This window comes from Stenella coeruleoalba (genome assembly GCF_951394435.1).
Source record: "Stenella coeruleoalba genome assembly, chromosome: 20".
In the NCBI taxonomy this organism is placed as follows: Eukaryota; Metazoa; Chordata; class Mammalia; order Artiodactyla; family Delphinidae; genus Stenella; species Stenella coeruleoalba.
Window position 1 is genome coordinate 49695394 of NC_137166.1, and position 19442 is coordinate 49714835.

General features: G+C 49.0%; 1 protein-coding gene across 1 annotated transcript; it reads right to left on the reverse strand.

Annotated features, from left to right (window-relative positions):
• Window positions 1-560: 560 nt before the first annotated feature.
• Window positions 561-4323, reverse strand: PGLYRP1 (peptidoglycan recognition protein 1; the record flags this gene model as incomplete). The annotated part of the gene is given in 8 exon segments (XM_079906655.1): window positions 561-629; window positions 633-742; window positions 1372-1414; window positions 1418-1493; window positions 4042-4100; window positions 4104-4178; window positions 4182-4283; window positions 4285-4323. Coding segments are annotated over 8 exon segments (573 nt in total).
• Between the last annotated feature and the right edge of the window lie 15119 nt (window positions 4324-19442).

Consider the following 19442-nt stretch of genomic DNA (forward strand, 5'->3'; position numbering starts at 1 on the left):
GGGGTGTAACTGGGACCTGTGTGTATTTCTGGCCATGCCTATGACTGGGCGGCAGATTGGAGTACAGGCTCAGAAAAAACTCCCGCAGTCTCTAAAGCAATGGGGGGGGCGGAAACCTGAGGGGTGGGAGTGAGCAGCTTGTCCCCAGAGGAGTTCAAGCAGAGATGCTGCCCAGGATGTCTTTGGCGGTGAGAGGGGGTGTCTTGCCGCATGGCTTACTGCCCGGGAGGTGAGGACCCCTGAGCTTCTGGTGGTGACATCTCAGCCGACTTGGTGCTATTCCTGTGCTGTGACCTGGGGCCTCTGGGTTCTGAGCTGTGATTTGGCTTCCAAGCTGGGATCTCTGGGGTCTTGGTTCAGGGTCGGGGCCTCTGGGTTCTGAGCAAGGTCAGAGTTCTGGGAGGTTGGGGGGCGATGGCTGAGATCTTATGGGGGAGAGAGAGGGTGGGGAGGGGGATGGCGGGACACAAATACAGTTTGAGGTTCGCCTTTATTGGGGGAGGGGGAGGCAGTGGGGTTTCTGATGGGGTGGGGGTGTGTGTGAGAAGACGGACAGGGCCTTACACGCGGTGGTAGTGTGACCATTGCTGGATGATTTCGTAGAGCTGGTAGCCTGGAGAAAGCGTCTGCTACACATCCCGGTGTCCTTTGACCTCGTAGCTAGGAGTCAAGAATCCCTGAGCCACGCCGCAAGGCAGCAGACTCTGGGCTGCCCTGATGGCGCGGGGCAGGGGCACCCGATCTGTGGGAGGTAGAGGCAGGAGTTAGGCTGGGGCTTCCTCGAAGGGCAGAGGGGGTGTGGGTAGTGCTTCTGATTTTGTACTCTGAGCTGGCCCGCTAGGGCCCAGAACCCAGCCTGCCGCCACCAAGCAGTGACTTAACCTCTCTGTGCCTCAGTTTCCTCATCTGTGAAAGGGGAGAATGACAGAACCTCTCTGTGCCTCAGTTTTCTCATCTGTGAAAGGGGAGAATGACACCTGCCCACAGGGCTGTGGGATAATCAAAAGAGTTATTTTATGTACAGAGTAAGCCCTCAGCAAGTGTCAGCTGTCAAGATTACTGCTTATTTGCCCTCATCTGCCCGCAGACCTCCCCAGCCGAGCCGCAGCAATAGCTGGCATTTATCAAGCACTTCTTAGGTGCCATGGACTGGTCTAAGAACTTTTATAGAGACAGACTAATCTTCACTGAAACCATGTGGTTGCAAATGGTCTTTATCCAAAAGAGGAAACAAGGCTCAGAGAAGCAGAGTCATTTGTCCGAGGTCACAGAGCTTCCAGGTGGCAGAGCCTCCCAGCAACTACTCACCACGCGGTGCCAACCCCCGGGCTCCATGTCAGCCCCCTAGCTGATGGCTGGACAGTCACTTACCCACGTAGTTACCCATGAAGGAGATGCCGAGGGATATGGGGTTCTAGGTGGGACCTGAGTGGGCGCCCAAGGTGTTCCAGCCCCGGCCCTCATACTGGAGCCTGTCTTCTCCCATCAGGAAGCTGTGGGGGTGGGAGGGTGGTCTGGATGAGTGACAGAGGGCTTCCCCGGGTTGGGGGGGGATTCCCTCCCTGTCCTCTGCTTGCCCCGCCCCTGTCCCTGTCACTCACACACAATTTCCCCAACACCCTCCTCCTATCCTCTAATCTTCCACAGTAAGAACAATGACCGTGACCGTTGCCATTTGTCAAGCACAGCTCTACATGCGCCTTTTTGCATCCTCAACCCCGTGAGGAGTCAGGATTTTCACCCAGGTCTCCGTGACTCCCACCCACATGGTCTGGCTCTCTCCTGCCTCCCCGGAGGATTGGTTGAGCTCTTGATTTGCTGAATTCTCACATGCAGTCCTCGGAGGCAGGCACTGTTGTCATCCCCACTTTAAGCTGAGGAAGCAGACTTAGATTATTTACCCAAGGTCACGTCCTGGACACTAACGCTTCTCAGAACTCTCCACTGAGAAGCTCTTCTGCCCTCTCCCCAGCCTGCTTCCTGCTTCCTCTTCCCTGCTGGGGTACACTTGAGTGACAGGATCAGGGACTCGAGGGTTGGCGCTGCAACCAGACACAAACCCTGGAGCCCCAGCATCTGCCTCTTTGAGGTTTCCAATCCTGGCAGCAGATCTGTCAGGTTCAGTCATTCAACACGTCCTGCTTGAGCGAGTTTGATTTGGCACAAATTTGGAATTAACCAGAAGATTGGCGTTTTGGAGATGCGATATCTGTCACCTCGGTCCTCTGGCTCACAAGGTCACCAAGGATGCGCAGAATGTGGGAACTCTAATACTGGGTCCTGAATCTGCCACTTGGGAAGGCAAACTCTCAGAATCTGGATTGAAGAGACTAGAAATACCATAGTGATATCGACCCCCAGGACTGGGCCGGTTATGGTCCTGCCACAGCCCCAGCATCTGGCACAAGCAGTTGGTACTCTCTGTACATTAGCTGAATGGATGCATCTAATTTAAACTTCAAACCCCACCACCTGGTGGGCAGTCAGGAGCCCCATTTTACAGGTGAAGAAACTGAGGCTCCGAACAAGATGCGACAAGGAAGGGGGATTCCAAACATTTGGATCAGACTCTGAATCCTAAAATCTGAGAAACAAACTTCAGTTTGCTTTTCTATAAAGTGATTTAGACCAGAGGCTGTGGAGCCAAGCTCTGCTCTTCGTTCCTTCAGGGAAACGCTTAGAACTGGAGCGCCTGACTTTTGGAAAAATAATTTGAAGTTGGAGTCTTTGAATTGTAAAATCTTGAGCCAGAAGAGCTGGGGATACCCTTGAAGGCTTCCAGGTTTTTCCAAGCGAGGTCCTCAGGCTTTCTGGCTTCACCCCAGCCCTACTGAAGCAGTCTCTAAGCGTGGGGCCTGGGGACCTTCATTTCCAGTAAGGTGATTCTGGTGTTTACCGAGGCTTGAGAACCAGTAGAGTCTCTTGCTATAGAAGCCCGTATGCAGGACCCCAGCCTATTACCCTGGAAAGGGAGCTGGTGGGCATGGGCCCCAGAGGCAGATCTAACCAGTCCCTGCCCCTGCTTCTGCCCTCACCCCCCTACAGTCTGTTCTCCACGCTGCAGCCAGAGGGAGCTTCTTATATCCAAGCAGGCTCACATCCCTCTCATGGCTCCTGTCTTAGAGTAGAACGGAGGTCCTCCCCATGGCCCACAAGACCCTGTGCCATCCGGCCCCTGCCAACTCCTTCCTCATTTCATATCACTCTTCCTGGCTACCTCCAGCCACCCTGACCTTTGTCCCTCAGGAATGACCCACTCACTCAGCCTCCTGGCCTCTACCTCTGCTGTACCCCCAGCTTACCACACTCTTCTCTCGGCTCCCATATGCCAGAGCCGCGTCAGTCACTCTGTTCCTTTTCTCCATCGCTTCTCTCACCATCTGAATTCATCTTGTTGACTTGCTTGTTTCTCACCTGTTGCTGCCTGCTGGTCTTTAAATCCCTTTGGGCTAGATTCACACTGTTCATGGCTGTGCCCCCGTCCCAGCATATGGCGCACAGCCTGGCACATAGTAATAGGCGCCAACAGTCCATGGATTTGGGGGCTCCCACTGCACACCAGGCGGTGTCCTAAGTGGTATTGGCTGGCTTAGTGATGGGGTGGGCCACGACCCCCCTGACTTTGCAGAGGAGGAAGGTGAAACTGAAGCTGAAAGAGGGTGAATGCCTGCCCCAGGGCTCAGCCATCAGTAAATGGAGCTGGGACGGCAACCCGGCCTGATGCTTAACGAGGCACCGGACTTTACCAAGGGAATCCAGTGCACAGGATATCTTCCTGTGTATTGGCAAAGTCTGTCCGTTCCTCTGGGGGCAGAGCTTGGACTGCAGCTGCTTCCCCTCCTCCTAGCATCTTTGCGCTGCCTGCACATGCCCAGGCCTAAGCGGCGACCCTGGGGACAAACGAAGATGCTGCGCGGTTGAGTAAGGTGCCCGGGGTGTCGGCCAGGCGGCTCTAGAACAGGGTCCCTGCGGTCTCCTGGGCCCGCGCTCCTCCCTCTGCTCCAGTCCCGTCTCCAGCTTTTGCCTCTCCTCCTCACTCACTCGTAGCCCACGCCGCACCAGCCCAGCGTCCGCACGTGGTAGTGCTGCACGTTCTGGATCTACTTAAGGCAAGAGGATGGGGTGTCCCAGGCGCTGCCCGCTGCGTGCGACACCACCGCGTAGCGCACGGGCCCGTCTTAGCGCTGGTTGCGCTCGGACGCCCGGGCCTTCCACTCTCTGCGGGGCACGATGGGGATGCAGCTTACCGAGGCTTCTTGAGCCGCTCCGAGGCTGAGGACGGCCGGAGAGGGCCCAGGCGAGCAGCGCGCAGCGGCGGGTCATGGCAGGCAGGGCGCGCGGAGATGGCTAGCAGCTCCAGGCTGGCTCTGTGCCTTTATCTGCCTGGGGGGCAGGGAAGGCCTTGCATCACACCCCGCGGGACTTCCCAGTGGGAACCCAGGCTCCGATTCCTTCTCTGGCAGGGCCCCAACAGGATGCGGTGTGGTCCGGTCCGGAGGGGGGATACCGTGGTAAAGCCAAGGGGCCCCTCACCCAGCCGAGAGTTGGGGGTGGGGAGAGGCACACAGGCCCTTGGGCACTTCGCCTCGTGGTTTCTGGAAGACCCAGGGTCTGGATCTCTGCCCTGTTTTGTCTCTCCTCTCAGTGGAGCATTGGACAGCTCACCAGAACTTAACATGGGAGGCAGGCGGCCAGGCCTCTTCTCCCATCCTCCTGCAAGGAACTGAAGAAACAAAGGGGCCCATTTTAAAAACACTTCTCCTGGACCTAAGCCCGATGTCATTTAACCCTTGCAGCAAACTGAAGAGGTGACTAATGGGAAGCCCATTTCATAGTTGAGTAAACAGGCCAGAAGAGGGCTACTCACCTTGCTGCCACATGGGAGATAGTAGAGCCTGGTGGTCCAGAGCCCTCATTCAGAGCCAGGCTGCCTGAGTTTGAATTCTGGTGGCATTCCAGTGTGTGAGCTTGGGCAAGTGACAACCTTTCTGGGTTTCAGTTTTCCCCACCTGCAAAATGGGGCTGATACTATAACGTATCTAACTCATGGGTCGATCCCTTAGAAGATGTCTGACTCGCAGTGCCACGTAAGCATCACCTGGGTGGAGGTGGGGGCTTCCCTGGTGGTGCAGTGGTTGAGAATCCGCCTGCCAATGCAGGGGACATGGGTTCGAGCTCTGGTCCGGGAAGATCCCACGTGCCGTGGAGCAACAAAACCTGTGCGCCACAACTATTAAGCCTGAGCTCTAGAGCCCGTGAACCACAACTGCTGAGCCCGAGTGCCACAACTGCTGAAGCCCACGTGCCTAGAGCCTGTGCTCTGCAACAAGAGAAGCGACTGCAATGAGAAGCCCACACACAGCAATGAAGAGTAGCCCCCGCTCTCCACAACTAGAGAAAGCCCGCGTGCAGCAACAAAGACTCAACGCAGCCAAAAATAACATAAGTAAATTTTAAAAAAAAAGCATCACTGGGACTTGACCTCAAATCTACCCTTGGTAGTAAGCTGACAGTTCCATTCCTTTTTAAAAAAATAAATTTATTTATTTTTATTTATTTATTTTTGGCTGCGTTGGGTCTCCCTAACTGTGCGGGGGCTTTCTCAAGTTGCAGTGAGCAGGGGCTACTCTTTGTTGAGGTGCGAGGGCTTCTCATTACAGTGGCTTCTGTTTGTTGCGGAGCACAGGCTCTAGGCACGCAGGCTCAGTATTTGTGGCACACGGGCTTAGTTGTTCCGCGGCATGTGGGATCTTCCTGGACCAGGGCTCGAACCCATGTCTCCTGCATTGGCAGGTGGATTCTTAACCACTGCGCCACCAGGGAAGTCCCAGGACTCAGGACTTTATCCTCAGGACACTGGGCACCATGGCCAGGTCCTGAGCACGGAAGGAAAGTATTCAGATTTGTGTCTGTGAATATCCCAGTACCTACTGGGAGGAGGGTGGACAGGAAGGTTGAGACTAGAGTTAGCAGTCCAGGGAAGGTGCTGCTATAGCAGAAATATTTGTGCAATTACCAGAGTCCTAACTGTTTTTTATCACCCATGGGGGCAGGGGTACAGCATGCTCCCCTCCCAACCCCATATCACCCTCTGGTCTCTGGTGTCCTTTCTCCTGCAGCCGCTGAGTAGCTCCAAACAGCAGATTGCAACATTTTAGTAGGTTAGATAACCACTAGAGTTGGTCATAAGCTATGTTATTTTTTAATTGAAAATATACAGATTAGGGAATGGATTTCAACAATTAAACATTGTGTCCTGAAACTTGCCCCCAAGGACGTTGGAAGCCACGTAATAATGTAATATTTATTTTTTCCCAGAGAGCTGCAGCCTGTTGGTTAACAAAGTCTTGAATGGAGGAGGCTCAGGGCAAGGGTGGATTCCTCCTTTGATGAGCGCCACAGACTTAGCTGCCCCGTCATGTTTTACAGGTTGGGGCACATTGCTCATGACCTTGATTCCATTCGCTTCCTGTGATGGCTTCAGGCAGGACGGGGCCCAGGTCTGGTTGCCTCTGCTTAAATCTGGAGTGCAGTAGATGCCTGGACAGCAACCAGGGTGAGGGAGAAAGGATGTTTTCTAGGGCAGGGTTTGTGTTCCGTCTCTGAAGAGGGACGAGCCCAGACTGCACTCCAGGGCCTGGAGCCTTGTGTCTCAGGGGAGCTGAGTCACTAAAGGGCAGGAGAGTGAAAGGAGATCAGGACAGGGTAGGGGGGCCTGGGTGCTGATGGGAGAGCAGTGCCATTTCTGAGCTCTGTAGATACCAATAGCCACTAACTCAACAGCGTTGAGACTTTGGGATGAGATAGCCCTGGGTTCACATCCTGCCTTGGCCCCTTTCTCAAGGTATCAAAAAATCCTTTGCACAAAGTCCTGTCCAATCCTACTACCAGCCCCCTCAGAGACTTCCATCCTACTGTGTCCACCATGGGACCTCACTGTCTGGGGACAGCTCTGTCTTCTGCAAGAGAGCCCAGATCTGGGAGGGACCTGGCCTGTGTTGATTGAGCCATCATTTGGTGTCGGGACCTGCCACTACTTATGGCTAGAGAAAGTTCTACTTCTGACTTCAAACAGCCCTTTGTTTTATTCTCTCATTCTGTTCCCTGAATCCAAGGAAGACACTGACCCGAGGTCTTACTGCTGGTCAGTGACTCAGGCTGGACTAGAACCCAGGTCTCCTGAACCCCAGTCCGGGGGCCTCCGAACATCCCTGGCCCAGCCCATGTAGGAAGGACAGCCTCTGCTCATAGACAACCCTGGGGAAGACCCAGGTTAACGTTCCCATGTGCCCTTTCTTGGGACTGGCAGAGCTGGGCTCCTGGATGTGAAACCCAGGGTGATGCTGTCAGTTCCTGCTCTCACTGGATTCCCCACTGGCTTCCTTGCTGCCCCAGGAATAAATAGACTTGATTTTCCTCCTGGCAGTATCTGGGTGTTATTTCCATCTGGCCTTAGGGAGCCCCTCCCAGGAAACAAGCAGGAATGAGGTAGACTTTCAGGTGTATGGAGAGAAGGTCAGGGATGCAGGAGAAGGGGCTGGGGCTCCCCAGAGCCAGGAGGTTCCTCCTCTGCTGGCTGATGGGGAGGCTGTGTCAACCTTTGCACCAACCATATCCCTGGGATTACAGAAAGAGACCCCTGCTCCCTGCAAAGTGACTTCAAGTGATGAAAGAATGGATGATCTGGCTTGACCCAGCCCTGGTTGCATCCTCCACATGATATAGTGAATTAAGAGCCTACATGTCATAGGAGTGGCTGGAGCAACAGGCTCCAGGCTGTGTTGAATGGTACTCAGGACAGCACTCTTGAGCTGTGATCCAGGATCTGGACGCCCTTGTTTCTGCTTAGTGGCTTTTCAGCACCTCAAAGCTATTGCCTAAACTCACGGGTGCTGCTGGGGAAACACCTGGCTGTGATGCCCAGAGCTTCAAATACACCCAGAATTCCAGCTGCAAGGCCGTGTGGGAAAGGCAGTCTGAATCTTCCCAGCCTCTGCAGACAAGGAGGCCCTCAGTGGAGGGCAATGATGCCAAGCGTCCTGCCCATTCCTCATGGTTCCCCCTTGCCCCCAACTTATTATAACTGCTTATTACAACCCAAAATGTCTCCCACGGCTCAACCGCCAAGTCCTCAGCTGTACGGCTCACCACTCTCTTCCCTCTTACTTGTGCCCCAGCATGAGTGTCTGTGCCTCCCTCATCCACAAGTTCCAGGGTTCATGCATGATGGTTTCTGTCTGACCCTCTCTCCAATCTCTTCATGTGCGTTCTACTCGCGGCCCCCGCACCACCCCCACAGCAGCTTTCAGTTTAAATGTTGCCCACATGAAATGTCCCTGAACTCTGAGGGTGTGGTCTATAACCTCATTACATCCTGATAGCACCTTGGACGTCTTCTCTTGAGCACTTTTCACAGCTTTTTTTGTGTGTGTGGCTTTGTTGTCAAGGAAGACACTTGAGAATTAGAGCCAGTTGTGCTTCTGATGCTCAGTGAGAAGGGAATGAGTCGTTTCTGGGACCAAACAGATCAAGGGTTTCAGATTTCGGTGAACCACACCAACCTTCACTCTGCACGAGCAGTTGGGAATCAAAATCACACTATAAAGTGAAGATACTCAGAGAATGTATCATTCCAGAAACAGATCGAATTGGTCAGCACTAGAGGTGTGGACAGTTCCTGCTGTTCTTTGGACACACACCCCCCCATTCAAATGTTTTTACTTTTCTTTTTTTAATGTGTGTGGAAAAATACACCTAACATAAAATTTACTATTTTAACCCTTGTATATTGTACTGTTCAGTGACACTTTGTACATTCAAGATGTTGTATAACCATCACCAGAATATTTTCATCGCCCCAGAAGGATAATCTCATACTCATTAAGCAATCACTGTCCATTCCGCTGTCCTCCCAGCCCCTATAAAACTCTGATCTGCTTTCTGTCTCAATGTTTTCACCTGCTTTGAAGTTTTCCTATAAATTATGAAAGATGTGGTGGTTTGCGTCTGGCTTCGTTCACTCATCACAGTGTTTTCAAGGTTCATCCGTGCTGCAGCATGTATCGGTACTTCATTTCTTAAGAGAAATAATATTTCATTGTATGGGCGTACCACATCTTTTTATCCATTCATCACTTGGTGGACATTTGTGATGTTTCCACCTTTTGACGCTTGTGAAAAATGCTACTATGAACATTTATGTACAAATGATTGTTTGAACATCTGTTTCAATTCTTTTGGTTATAATCCAGGAGCAGATTTGTTTGTTCACATGTTTAATTTAGTGAGGAATGAACAGTTTTCCACAGTAGTTGCACCACTTTGCATATTCACAAGCAAAGTGTGCAGTTTGCAATTTCTCCATATCCCTGTGAACACATTTTTTTTTTTATCATTTAAAAAGTACCACCATTCTAGTGGCTATACAGTGGTAATTCCTAGTAATTTTGATTTGAATTTCCCTTAAAACATGACTTTGATCATGTTATCATGTGCTTATTGGATATTTGGATATCTTCTTGGAGAAGTATCTATTAAGTCCTTTGCCAATTTTAAAATTGTATTATTTATCTTTTTGTTATTCAGTTGGAGTTCTTTATATTCCAGATCATTATTAGCTATATGATTTTCAATATTTTCTTTTATTATGTGAGTTGTATTTTCACCTTCTTGACAGTATCCTTTGATACCCAAAACTTTAAAAATTTTTTAAAGTCCAATATATGCTGGGTTTTTTTTTTTCCCTTTGCCTCTATGCTTTTGGTGTCATATGTAAGAAACCATTTTGAAATCTAAGGTCATGAAGACTTACTCCTATGTTTTCTCCTAAGACTTTTCTAGTTTTAACTCTTACATTTAGGCCTTTCATCAACTTTGATTTAGTTTTGTTTATGGTGTGAGGTAGAGGTCCAGCTTCATCCTTTTGCCTGTGGATATGCATTTGACCCAGTCTGCCACATGTTGAAAACCTCCTCCCATTTTGTATGGTCTTAGGACCCTCATTGAAAATCAATTGGCCAAAGTCCATTTCTCCATCAGTCTGTAAGGACATTGTTGTTGAGCTGTCAAGGTGAAAAACTACCATGGCTTCCAGTTCTTTGACAAAACCTCAAGATGTGTGACGTTCTGGCCAAGAATCTGTGATTTCATATTGTTGGAGCATTCATTGTCTCCCTGAGAGTTGAAAATGCAGATTTCTACAGAAATTATTTTTTAAAAAGAGACTCTTTTTAAAAAATTAATTAATTAATTTATTTGGCTGTGTCAGGTCTTAGTTGTGGCACGTGGGCTCTTTGTTGCGGTGCGTGGGCTTCTCTCTAGTTGTGGCACACAGGCTGTAGAGTGCGCGGGCTCAACAGTTGCGATGCGTGGACTTAGTTGCCCCACGGCATGTGGAATCTTAGTTCCCCAACCAGGGATTGAGCTCACGTCCCCCGCATTGGGAGGCGGATTCTTAACAACTGGACCACCAGGGAAGTCTGTCTACAGAAATTATGATTCTATAAAAGATTTTGAGGAGATGAGGAAGGCTGGTATCTTTCAGAGTGCAAAGTGATTTTGGAATGCAAAGAATTTCTTTGGGTTGAGTTCTGTGGAAGTTTGTCACTTACCTGTGTTTCTGAACTATGAAACTATGAACTATGAATATCTGGGCTAAGGAATAGCTTCTCTTGATAAATAAAGAATTAACAAAAAAATCAATTGGCCATAAATGCATGAGTTTATTTCTGGAAACTCAATTCCATTCCATTGATCTATATGTCTATCATTATGCCGGTACCACACTGTTTTGATTACTGTAGCTTTATAATAAGTTTAAAATTGGGACTTGTGAGTCTCCCAAGAGTGTTCTTTTAAGGATTCCTTGAGGTATTCAGAGTCCCTTGCAATTCCATATGAATTTGAGAATACGCTTTCACATTACTGGAAGAAGGAAAAAAGTCATTGGGGTTTTGCAAGGGATTGCATTGAATCTGTTGATTGCTTTGGGAATAATCTAAACAATATAAATGATAACTGATTTGGGAGATGTGAAGAATATGAATGAGAGAATGGGAGAAATTGTGCTGGGTACTTGGTAAGCAATAGATGACTTTAGAGGTGATTGATGTGACCAAGATCGTTACCATACTAATTTGTTTTGTTGCCATTCTGGACAAAAAGTCCACACCAGATTTTAAGTAGATGTGAGGGAGAGGGGAGTAGTTTTTCCTCTGAGAGAAGCCAGTTGGGATCAGAAGATGAAAGAGCTGCTCCCCTGAGGGAGGCTGACAGTGCACATTTTTGCCTATACTTCTTTTTTTTTTTTTTTTTTTTTTTTTGGTATGCGGGCCTCTCACTGTTGTGGCCTCTCCCGTTGCAGAGCACAGGCTCCAGATGCACAGGCCCAGCGGCCATGGCTTACAGGCCCAGCCGCTCCGCGACATGTGGGATCCTCCCGGACCGGGGCAAGAACCCGCGTCCCCTGCGTCGGCAGGCGGACTCCCAACCACTGCACTACCAGGGAAGCCCGCCTATACTTCTTTTATTTTTTAAAATTATTTATTTTTGGCTGCATTGGGTCTTCATTGCTGCGTGTGGGCTGCTCATAGTGGTGGCTTCTCTTGTGGAGCACGGGCTCTAGGTGCGCTGGCTTCAGTAGTTGTGGCTCGCGGGCTCTAGAGCTCAGGCTCAGTAGTTGTGGCACACGGGCTTAGTTGCTCTGCGGCATGTGGGATCTTCCCAGACCAGGACTCGAACCCCTGTCCCCTGTATTGGCAGGTGGATTCTTAACCACTGCGCCACTAGAGAAGCCACTTGCCTATACTTCTTTTCGCTTTTTTTGAGATGCATGATGCATGTATCTCAAAGATGCATTATGATGTAATGTCTATTTTTCCTAATAGATGCCGCCAGGCAGTCAGTAAAATCAAGAATAGAGAAGATTCTGAGCCCCATCCCAACTTGCTCACTCCTGGCAGGGCCCTGATGCTGTTGGTAGCCTGGGTTTCCAGTGCCCAACACAGGGCTGAGTCCTATGTTTGTGGGGTGGGGAAGCAGGGGAGAGATGGCTGGGAGGGAGATCCTTCTGCAAAGAGGGACCCTGAGGCCTTCCCCAGTGTATGAGATCCCAACAGGCCTTGCTGAGGAGCAATATTACAGGGAGGACAAGGGAGATGTCTGGAGAGAGGGAGAGATTTGAACTTCAGGCGCCAGTTCTCAGTATGTCACAAAGACGTGTTGAGTTAGATACACACTTCCTTCATCCATTTATGATTTCATTCATTCATTCGTGCATTCTTTCAATATTCCCTGAGCACCTGCTCTGCCACCAGCCTTGTGCTATCTGATGATGGGGACACAGTGGTGACTTAGTCCCAGACCCTTTCCCTCTGACTCCCACGTCCAGTTGGGGCACAGACGATAATGACCCAGAGTGAGCAGGTCTGGGAAGAAGGGCCAAGGGTGATAGGGAGGGCTTCCTGTAGGAGGGCACATCTGAGCTGTGATTTTAAGAATGAGCAAGAATTGTAACTATTTCAGAGGGGGCTCAGCCCTGGGAGGGCGGAGGACAGGACAGGGCGAGTCACCCTGTGGGCCTTGGTGAGGATTCGGGCTTAATCTGAGTGCACTGTGAGCCAAGAACACATGCTAAACAGGGAATGAAAGTGGTGAGACTTGGGTCTGTGGAAAATCCTAGTGTCTGTCTCCTGTGAGGGGAGTGGACAGAAGGGTGGACGGACAGGAAGCAGGAAACCAGAGAGGATGCTTCTGGAGCAGAAATAATCATGCAATTACCAGAGTTCTAAATGTCTGACCTCTCTCAAGGGGGTGGGATGTATAGCACACTCGTTTCCCAGAGCCGTTTCTTCCCCTGTTCTTCAGGCCTCCCCTCCTCTTACAGCTGCAGGGTAGAAAAGCATTCTCCAAACTGTGGGTTGTGACACTCCTTCAGGTTGTAAAACCAATGAATTTATCTTAATGGGTTCTTTTAAAATGAGAAGAGAATTGATGGAAGATAGAATAGCGTGCACGGCAGAGAATCTTAACTCACAGAAGGATGTAATATCTATCTTTCCCAGTGAGTCACATACAATGGTTCATAAACGCACACGATTGGAAAGACTCCAGGCACAGGCTTGTCTTCTGCTTTCCTAAGAGCCAGTGACTTAGCTGTCCCATCATGTCTTCCCAAAAAATAGGTTCAGCTCTCACATCCTTCATCCCAGGTGCTTCCTGGAGTGGCTGAAGGTAGGCTTGGCACACAGCCTGGCATCTATACCAAAAAGAGGGGCGAGGTAGGTCTGGATACCTGCCAGTTCCAGAGAGAAGCTGGTTGCCCAGGGCAGGCTTGGGGTTGGCATCCCTTGAGAGGAGCCCAGCCCCCTCCCCTCCCCTCATCTGCAGCCTCATCTCTCCAGGGGGCTGAGTCAGGACCTGGGTGGAAAAGTGAGAGGAGATCAGGGCAGGGCTAGAGGGTGGGTCTCAGAGGCTGTACTGGTGGGAGGACATTGAGGTCCAGGCCAGGGCTCCATGGACACTGAGAACACCAGACTCAACAGTGATGAGGCTTCAGGGTCAGAGAACCTTGGGTTTGAATTGCTATACTTTCTCAAAGGGCCAAATAGGCCATTTATAGGTAACGCTATTCCTGTCCTTGTATAAGAGGAGGACTTGCTTTCTCATATTTGACTCTGACAGCATTTTTTTTTTTTTTTTTTGGCTGCTTCGAGTCTTAGCTGTGGCACGCGGGATCTTCATTGAGGCATGTGGGATCTTTCGCTGTGGTGCGTGGGCTCCTCTCTAGTTGTGGCGCACCAGCTCCAGAGCAGGTGGACTCTATAGTTTGTGGCACGTGAACTCTCTAGTTGAGGCGCCTGGGCTCAGTAGTTGTGGCTTGTGGGCTTAGTTGTCCCACGGTATGTGGGATCTTAGTTCCCTGACCAGGGATCGAACCTGTGTCCCCTGCGTTGGAAGGTGGATTCTTTACCACTGGACCACCAGGGAAGTCCCTGAGCTGTTTTTCAGATACTGAAAGTCCCACCACGTGGAAGAAGTTAACTATTTGCTGACCACAAGCACATAGATCCCAGACCAGTTGGAACCAGAAGGTTGATGATGTTGACTCCCGATTACCTCACCATCAACCAATCAGAAGAATGCCCATGAGCTGATCACGCACTCTACAGCCCCTCTTCCTCACCCTGTCTTTAAAAATCTTTCACTGGAAGCCATTGGGGAGTTTGGGTCTTTCAAGCACTAGCTGCCCGTTCTCCTTGCTTGGCACCCTGCAGTAAACCCTGCACTTTCCTTCATCACAACCTGGTGTCAGTAGATTGGCTTTACTGCACACAGGCGAGCAGGCCCAAGTTTGGTTCTGTAGCACTAGGCGATGTGAGGACACAGTGCCAATTCAGTAGCAGATCCTGTGCCATCACTGGGGACACAGATCCAGCCTCTGGCTCAGGGAGGTCAGGGCTGGTTGGAAAGCCATAGGTGGGGAAGAGCAAGTGTTACCTGGAGAGAGTCTGCGATGATGATACTGGAGAAGCGGCATCTTCTCTGAGATTTCAAGGATGAGTTACAATTGTGGCTGATTCAGTGAATCTGGAGCCTCTAAGAGCAGAGGGTGGGGCCAGGAGAGGGGCTGGAAGTGGCAGGGCTGGTCGTCTCGTGAGGCTTTCAGATACTCTGGGTATGATCCTGAGCTCACGGGGCACTGTGGAGGGATCATAAGCAGGGGATGAAGGTGGTCAAATCTGTGTCTGTGGAACTTCCTGGTGTCTGTCTGCTGTGAAGAAGGTGGACAGGAGAGTTAGTAGAAGCAGGAGACCAGGGAGAAGGCTTCTGAAGCAGAAGTCATCACCCTATAGCAGAGAACTGATCGCCCCCTTTCTCCTGACAGAGTATGCGGTAATTTCACCTCCTCTTGCAGGACCATTTCCCCCTCTGCTCTCTGGCCCCATCTCTTACAGCAGCAGGTAGAACAATATTTCCCAAGGAAAAGACTGGGGCATCCTGGTAGGATGTAAAACCAATTCACTTGGGCATAAACAATAGTATGTTTTACTTGAATAAGAATAGACTAGAATACGGGAGAGTGTGCTCTGAACAGGATGCTGTGCTATACTGTTCAATGCACTTTCTCCTGTGACTGTGTATAAGCTACATAATGATGTAATATCTATTTTCCCCAGTGAGTCACAGACAAGTGGTTAGAACACTTGAGAATAGAGAAGGTTTGGGGATCACCTCCTCTTTTCCTACGAATCACTAATGGACTTCCCTGGTGGTGCAGTGGTTAAGAATCCGCCTGCTAGTGCAGGGGACACGGGTTCAAGCCCTGGTCCGGGAAGATCTCACATGCGGCGAAGCAACTAAGCCCGTGCGCCACAACTACTGAGCCTGCGCTCTAGAACCCATGAGCCACAACTACTGAAGCCCGTGTGCCTAGAGCCCGTGCTCTGCAACAAGAGAAGCCACCGCAGTGAGAAGCCCACGCACCGCAACGAAGACCCAACGCAGCCAAAATAAAATTAAATAAGTAAATAAATTTTTAAAAAAGAAAAAAATAAGAATCACTAACTTACCTGCCCCATCACGTGTTCTAATAAAGGGGTTCGAGAATTCCCTGGGGATCCAGTGGTTAGGTCTCCATGGTTTCTACTGTAGGGGGCGCAGGTTCCACCCCCGGTCAGGGAACTAGGATCCTGCATGCTGTGCTGCATGGCCTAAATAAATAAATAAATAAAGGGGTTCATCTCTTTGGTCCTCAGTATCAGGATTTTCCTGGAGGAATGCAAACCTGGTTGTCTCGACCAAAAAGAGAAGTTATGCCAGGACTGGATCCCAGCCAGGGTGAGAGACAGAAGCACAGTCCCCAGGCCAGGGTCGGGGTTAGCATCTCTGTGGAGGGAGGAATCCAGCCCACCCTCCCTGGCCTGGAGTCTGATCTCTCAGGGCAGCTGAGTCAGGCCCTGGGGTAGGAAAGTGGAGAGAGATCCTGACACTGCAGGGGAAACTCAGAGGCTGTGCTGTTAGGAGGGCAGCGGGGACCAGGCCAGGGCTCGATGGACGCTGAGAGCCCCTGATTTGACAGTGATGAGGCTTTGTGCTGGCATCCTGCTTCTATCCCTTCTCAAGTGTCATAAAAGCCATTACACACAGCACTATCCAATCTCACCACCGGCTCCCTCAGAGGCCCCATCCTATTCTGCCCACCTTGGTCCTCTCTGTGTGGGAGTGGGTCTGTCTTCTGCTCCTGAGCCCAGCTTCGTGAGGCAGGGCCGAGGCTGCTGGGTGGAAGCTGTCTCAGGTGTTGGGACTCTCTGCTTCTACCATGTCTAAAAGATTCTGGGTTTCTGGACAGTAAGGGTGAGATCAATTGGCCATTTATTGAATTCTCTCAACCTGCTCCCTGGATTCAAGCAAGATAGTGACCTGAGGTCCCATGCTGGTCAGTGATGCAGGATGGAATAGATCTCAGGTCTCCTGAATCCCAGTCCAAGAGCCTCCAAACCCTCTAGGAAGGACAGGCTGGACCTGGTCAGACACCCCTGAACAAGACCTGGCTTGTCCTTCCCACAGCTTTTAGTCAAGGATGGTGGAGCTGGGCTCCTGGATGTGAAACCCAGGAGGATGCTGTCAGTTCTTGTTTTTTTTAAAAAAAGATACTTATTTATCTATCTATCTGCGCCAGGTCTTTGTTGCGGCATGTGGGATCTAGTCCCCTGACCAGTGATTGAACCTGGGCCCCTTGTGTTGGGAGCGCAGGGTCTTAACCACTGGACCACCAGAGAAGTCCCCATCAGCTCCTGTCTTCACATACTTCTTCGCTGGATTCCCCTTTGCCCCAGGAATAAATTGATTGAATCTTCCTCCTGGCAGCATCTAGGTGTTATTTTTATCTGGCCACAGGGAACCTCTCCCAGGAAACAGGCAGGAAAGAGGTGGACTTTCAGGATTACAGAGAGAATGTCAGGTGCGTAGGAGGAGGGGCTGGGGGTAGGAAAATGACCTAGAGAAAGGCACTTGTTTTCTAGGATTTACAAAGGCCTTTGAATGCTTTTGTTCGTTTATTTATTTATCATGCCCTTGGGTCTTTGTGTCTGCACCTGGGCTTTCTCTAGTTGTGGCCAGCAGGGGCTACTCTTCATTTTCAAATTGTATGAAAAACTGGTTAGGATGGCACTAGATATATTTTTATATATTGCAGCATTTTATTTTTTTATTATCAAGGAAGTGATATTTTATTTTAATTGTTTTAACATCTTTATTGGAGTATAATTGCTTTACATTGTTGTGTTAGTTTCTGCTGTGTAACAAAGTGAATATATGTATCCATGTATCCCCATATCCCCTCCCTCTCACCCTCCCTATCTCACCCTTCTAGGTGGTCACAAAACACCGAGCTGATCTCCCTGTGCTGTGAAGTTGCTTCCCACTAGCTATCTATTTTACATTTGGTAGTGTATATATGCCAATGCTACTCTCTCACTTCGTCCCAGCTTACCCTTCCCCCTCCCTGTGTCCTCAAGTCCATTCTCTACATCTAGTGCAGCATTTTAAAAAGAAATTCTTCCCATCCAGGAGTATGATCTATTTTACAATATTTGGTAAGTATCTTCCTCAGGGGAGTATTATGTGGTATTGTCTATGGAAGATAAAGTAACAATTGTCTGTCTTTACTTCTGGATTTACACAGAGAACTTTTTAAGAAAGAACTTAATTTGCATAGACATTTTACACCAATGTATGAAAGTAATATCATTTTTTAATCTTTGTATTTTTTAATTTAAATTTTATTTTATATTGGATGGAATATAGCTGATTTACAATATTGTGTTTGTTTCAGGTGTATGGCAAAGTGATTCAGTTATACATATGCTTATATCCGTTCTTTTTCAGATTCTTTTCTTTCTTTTTTTTAAAAATATTTATTTATTCATTTGGTTGCACTGGGTCTTAGTTGTGGTGGGCTCCTTAGTTGCAGCTCCAGGGCTCCTTAGTTGTGGCAGGCAGGCTCCTTAGTTGTGGCAGGCGGGCTCCTTATTTGTGGCATGTGAACTCTTAATTGTGGCATGCATGTGGGATCTAGTTCCCTGACCAGGGATGGAACCCAGTTCCCTTGCATTGGGAGCGTGGAGTCTTATCCACTGCGCCACCAGGGAAGTCCCAGTCCCACCAGGGAAGGTCCAGTGGTTAAGACTTTGCCTTCCAGTGCAGAGGGTGAGGGTTTGATCCCTGGTTGAGGAGCTGAGATCCCACATGCCTCAAGGCCAAAAAACCAAAACATAAAATAGAGACAAATATAAAATAGTAACAAATTCAATAAAGACTTTAAAAATGGTCCACCTCAAAAAAAATCTTTTAAAAAAGGAATATTGAGTAGAGTTCCCTATAGTATACAGTAGGTCCTTGTTGGTTATTTATTTTACATTTAGTAGTGTGCATATGTTAATCCCAAACTCCTAATTTATCCCTCCTCCCCACCTTTCCCCAGTAATATCACTTTGAAGTAAAGTGAGAGGTATTAATAGGCTCAAATTATTGAAAGTAATCAAAGTTAATTTCATGGATAATGAGACAAATCATAATCACGTGTCACTGGAAAGGATGCAATAAGAAGACTGAATCCCTTCTGCGGCATTCCCGCCAGAGGTGTATATCCTGTAGTGAATGATGAGAAAACATCAGACAAACCCAAATCGAGGGATGTTCTACAAAATAACTGGCCTGGGACTTCCCTGGTGGTCCAGTGGTTACGACTCCGTGCTTCCACTTCAGGGGACGTGGGATCGATTCCTGGTCCGGGAACTAAGATCCCACATCCTGCGCGGTGCAGCCAAAAAATAAAATAATAATAATAAAATAAATAATAATTGGCCTGCAAGCTTCAAAAGGGTGAAGACCATGAAATTCAAATAAGACATGACAATTAAGTGTAGTGGGTGGTTCTGACTTGGGCCCTGTTGTTATAAAGGGGGACAATTTATGAAACCTGAATGCAGTCTGAGGCTTAAAAGGTAGTGATGTATCATGTGAATTTCCTGATATTGAAGGTAGTTATGTAGGAAAAGGGGTCCTTGTTTGCAGTAATTACGCACTTCAAAGGTGAGGTGATGAGGCATTATGTCGGCTACTTACTCTCAATGGCTCTGGAAACCAAAGCGAGGTAATAATATTTATCTTATAGGATAGATGTGAGGATTAAATGATATGATGTGAGATCTTGTAACATTCCTTGGCACATAATATTTCACTAAATTGAAGGTGTTCTTATTATGTAAAATCAAGACACTAAAAATATGTAATCAGTGTGACCTTTACCTGTAGCTATTTCTTCACAAACACACACGCACACACTTTTTACGTATGTATGTTTGAGTGTGTATATCATCACATCCACCAGGGGGCGCGTCAGGCTTAGGTTACGGCTTCATTGTTTTTTAGTTTAGGTAGAC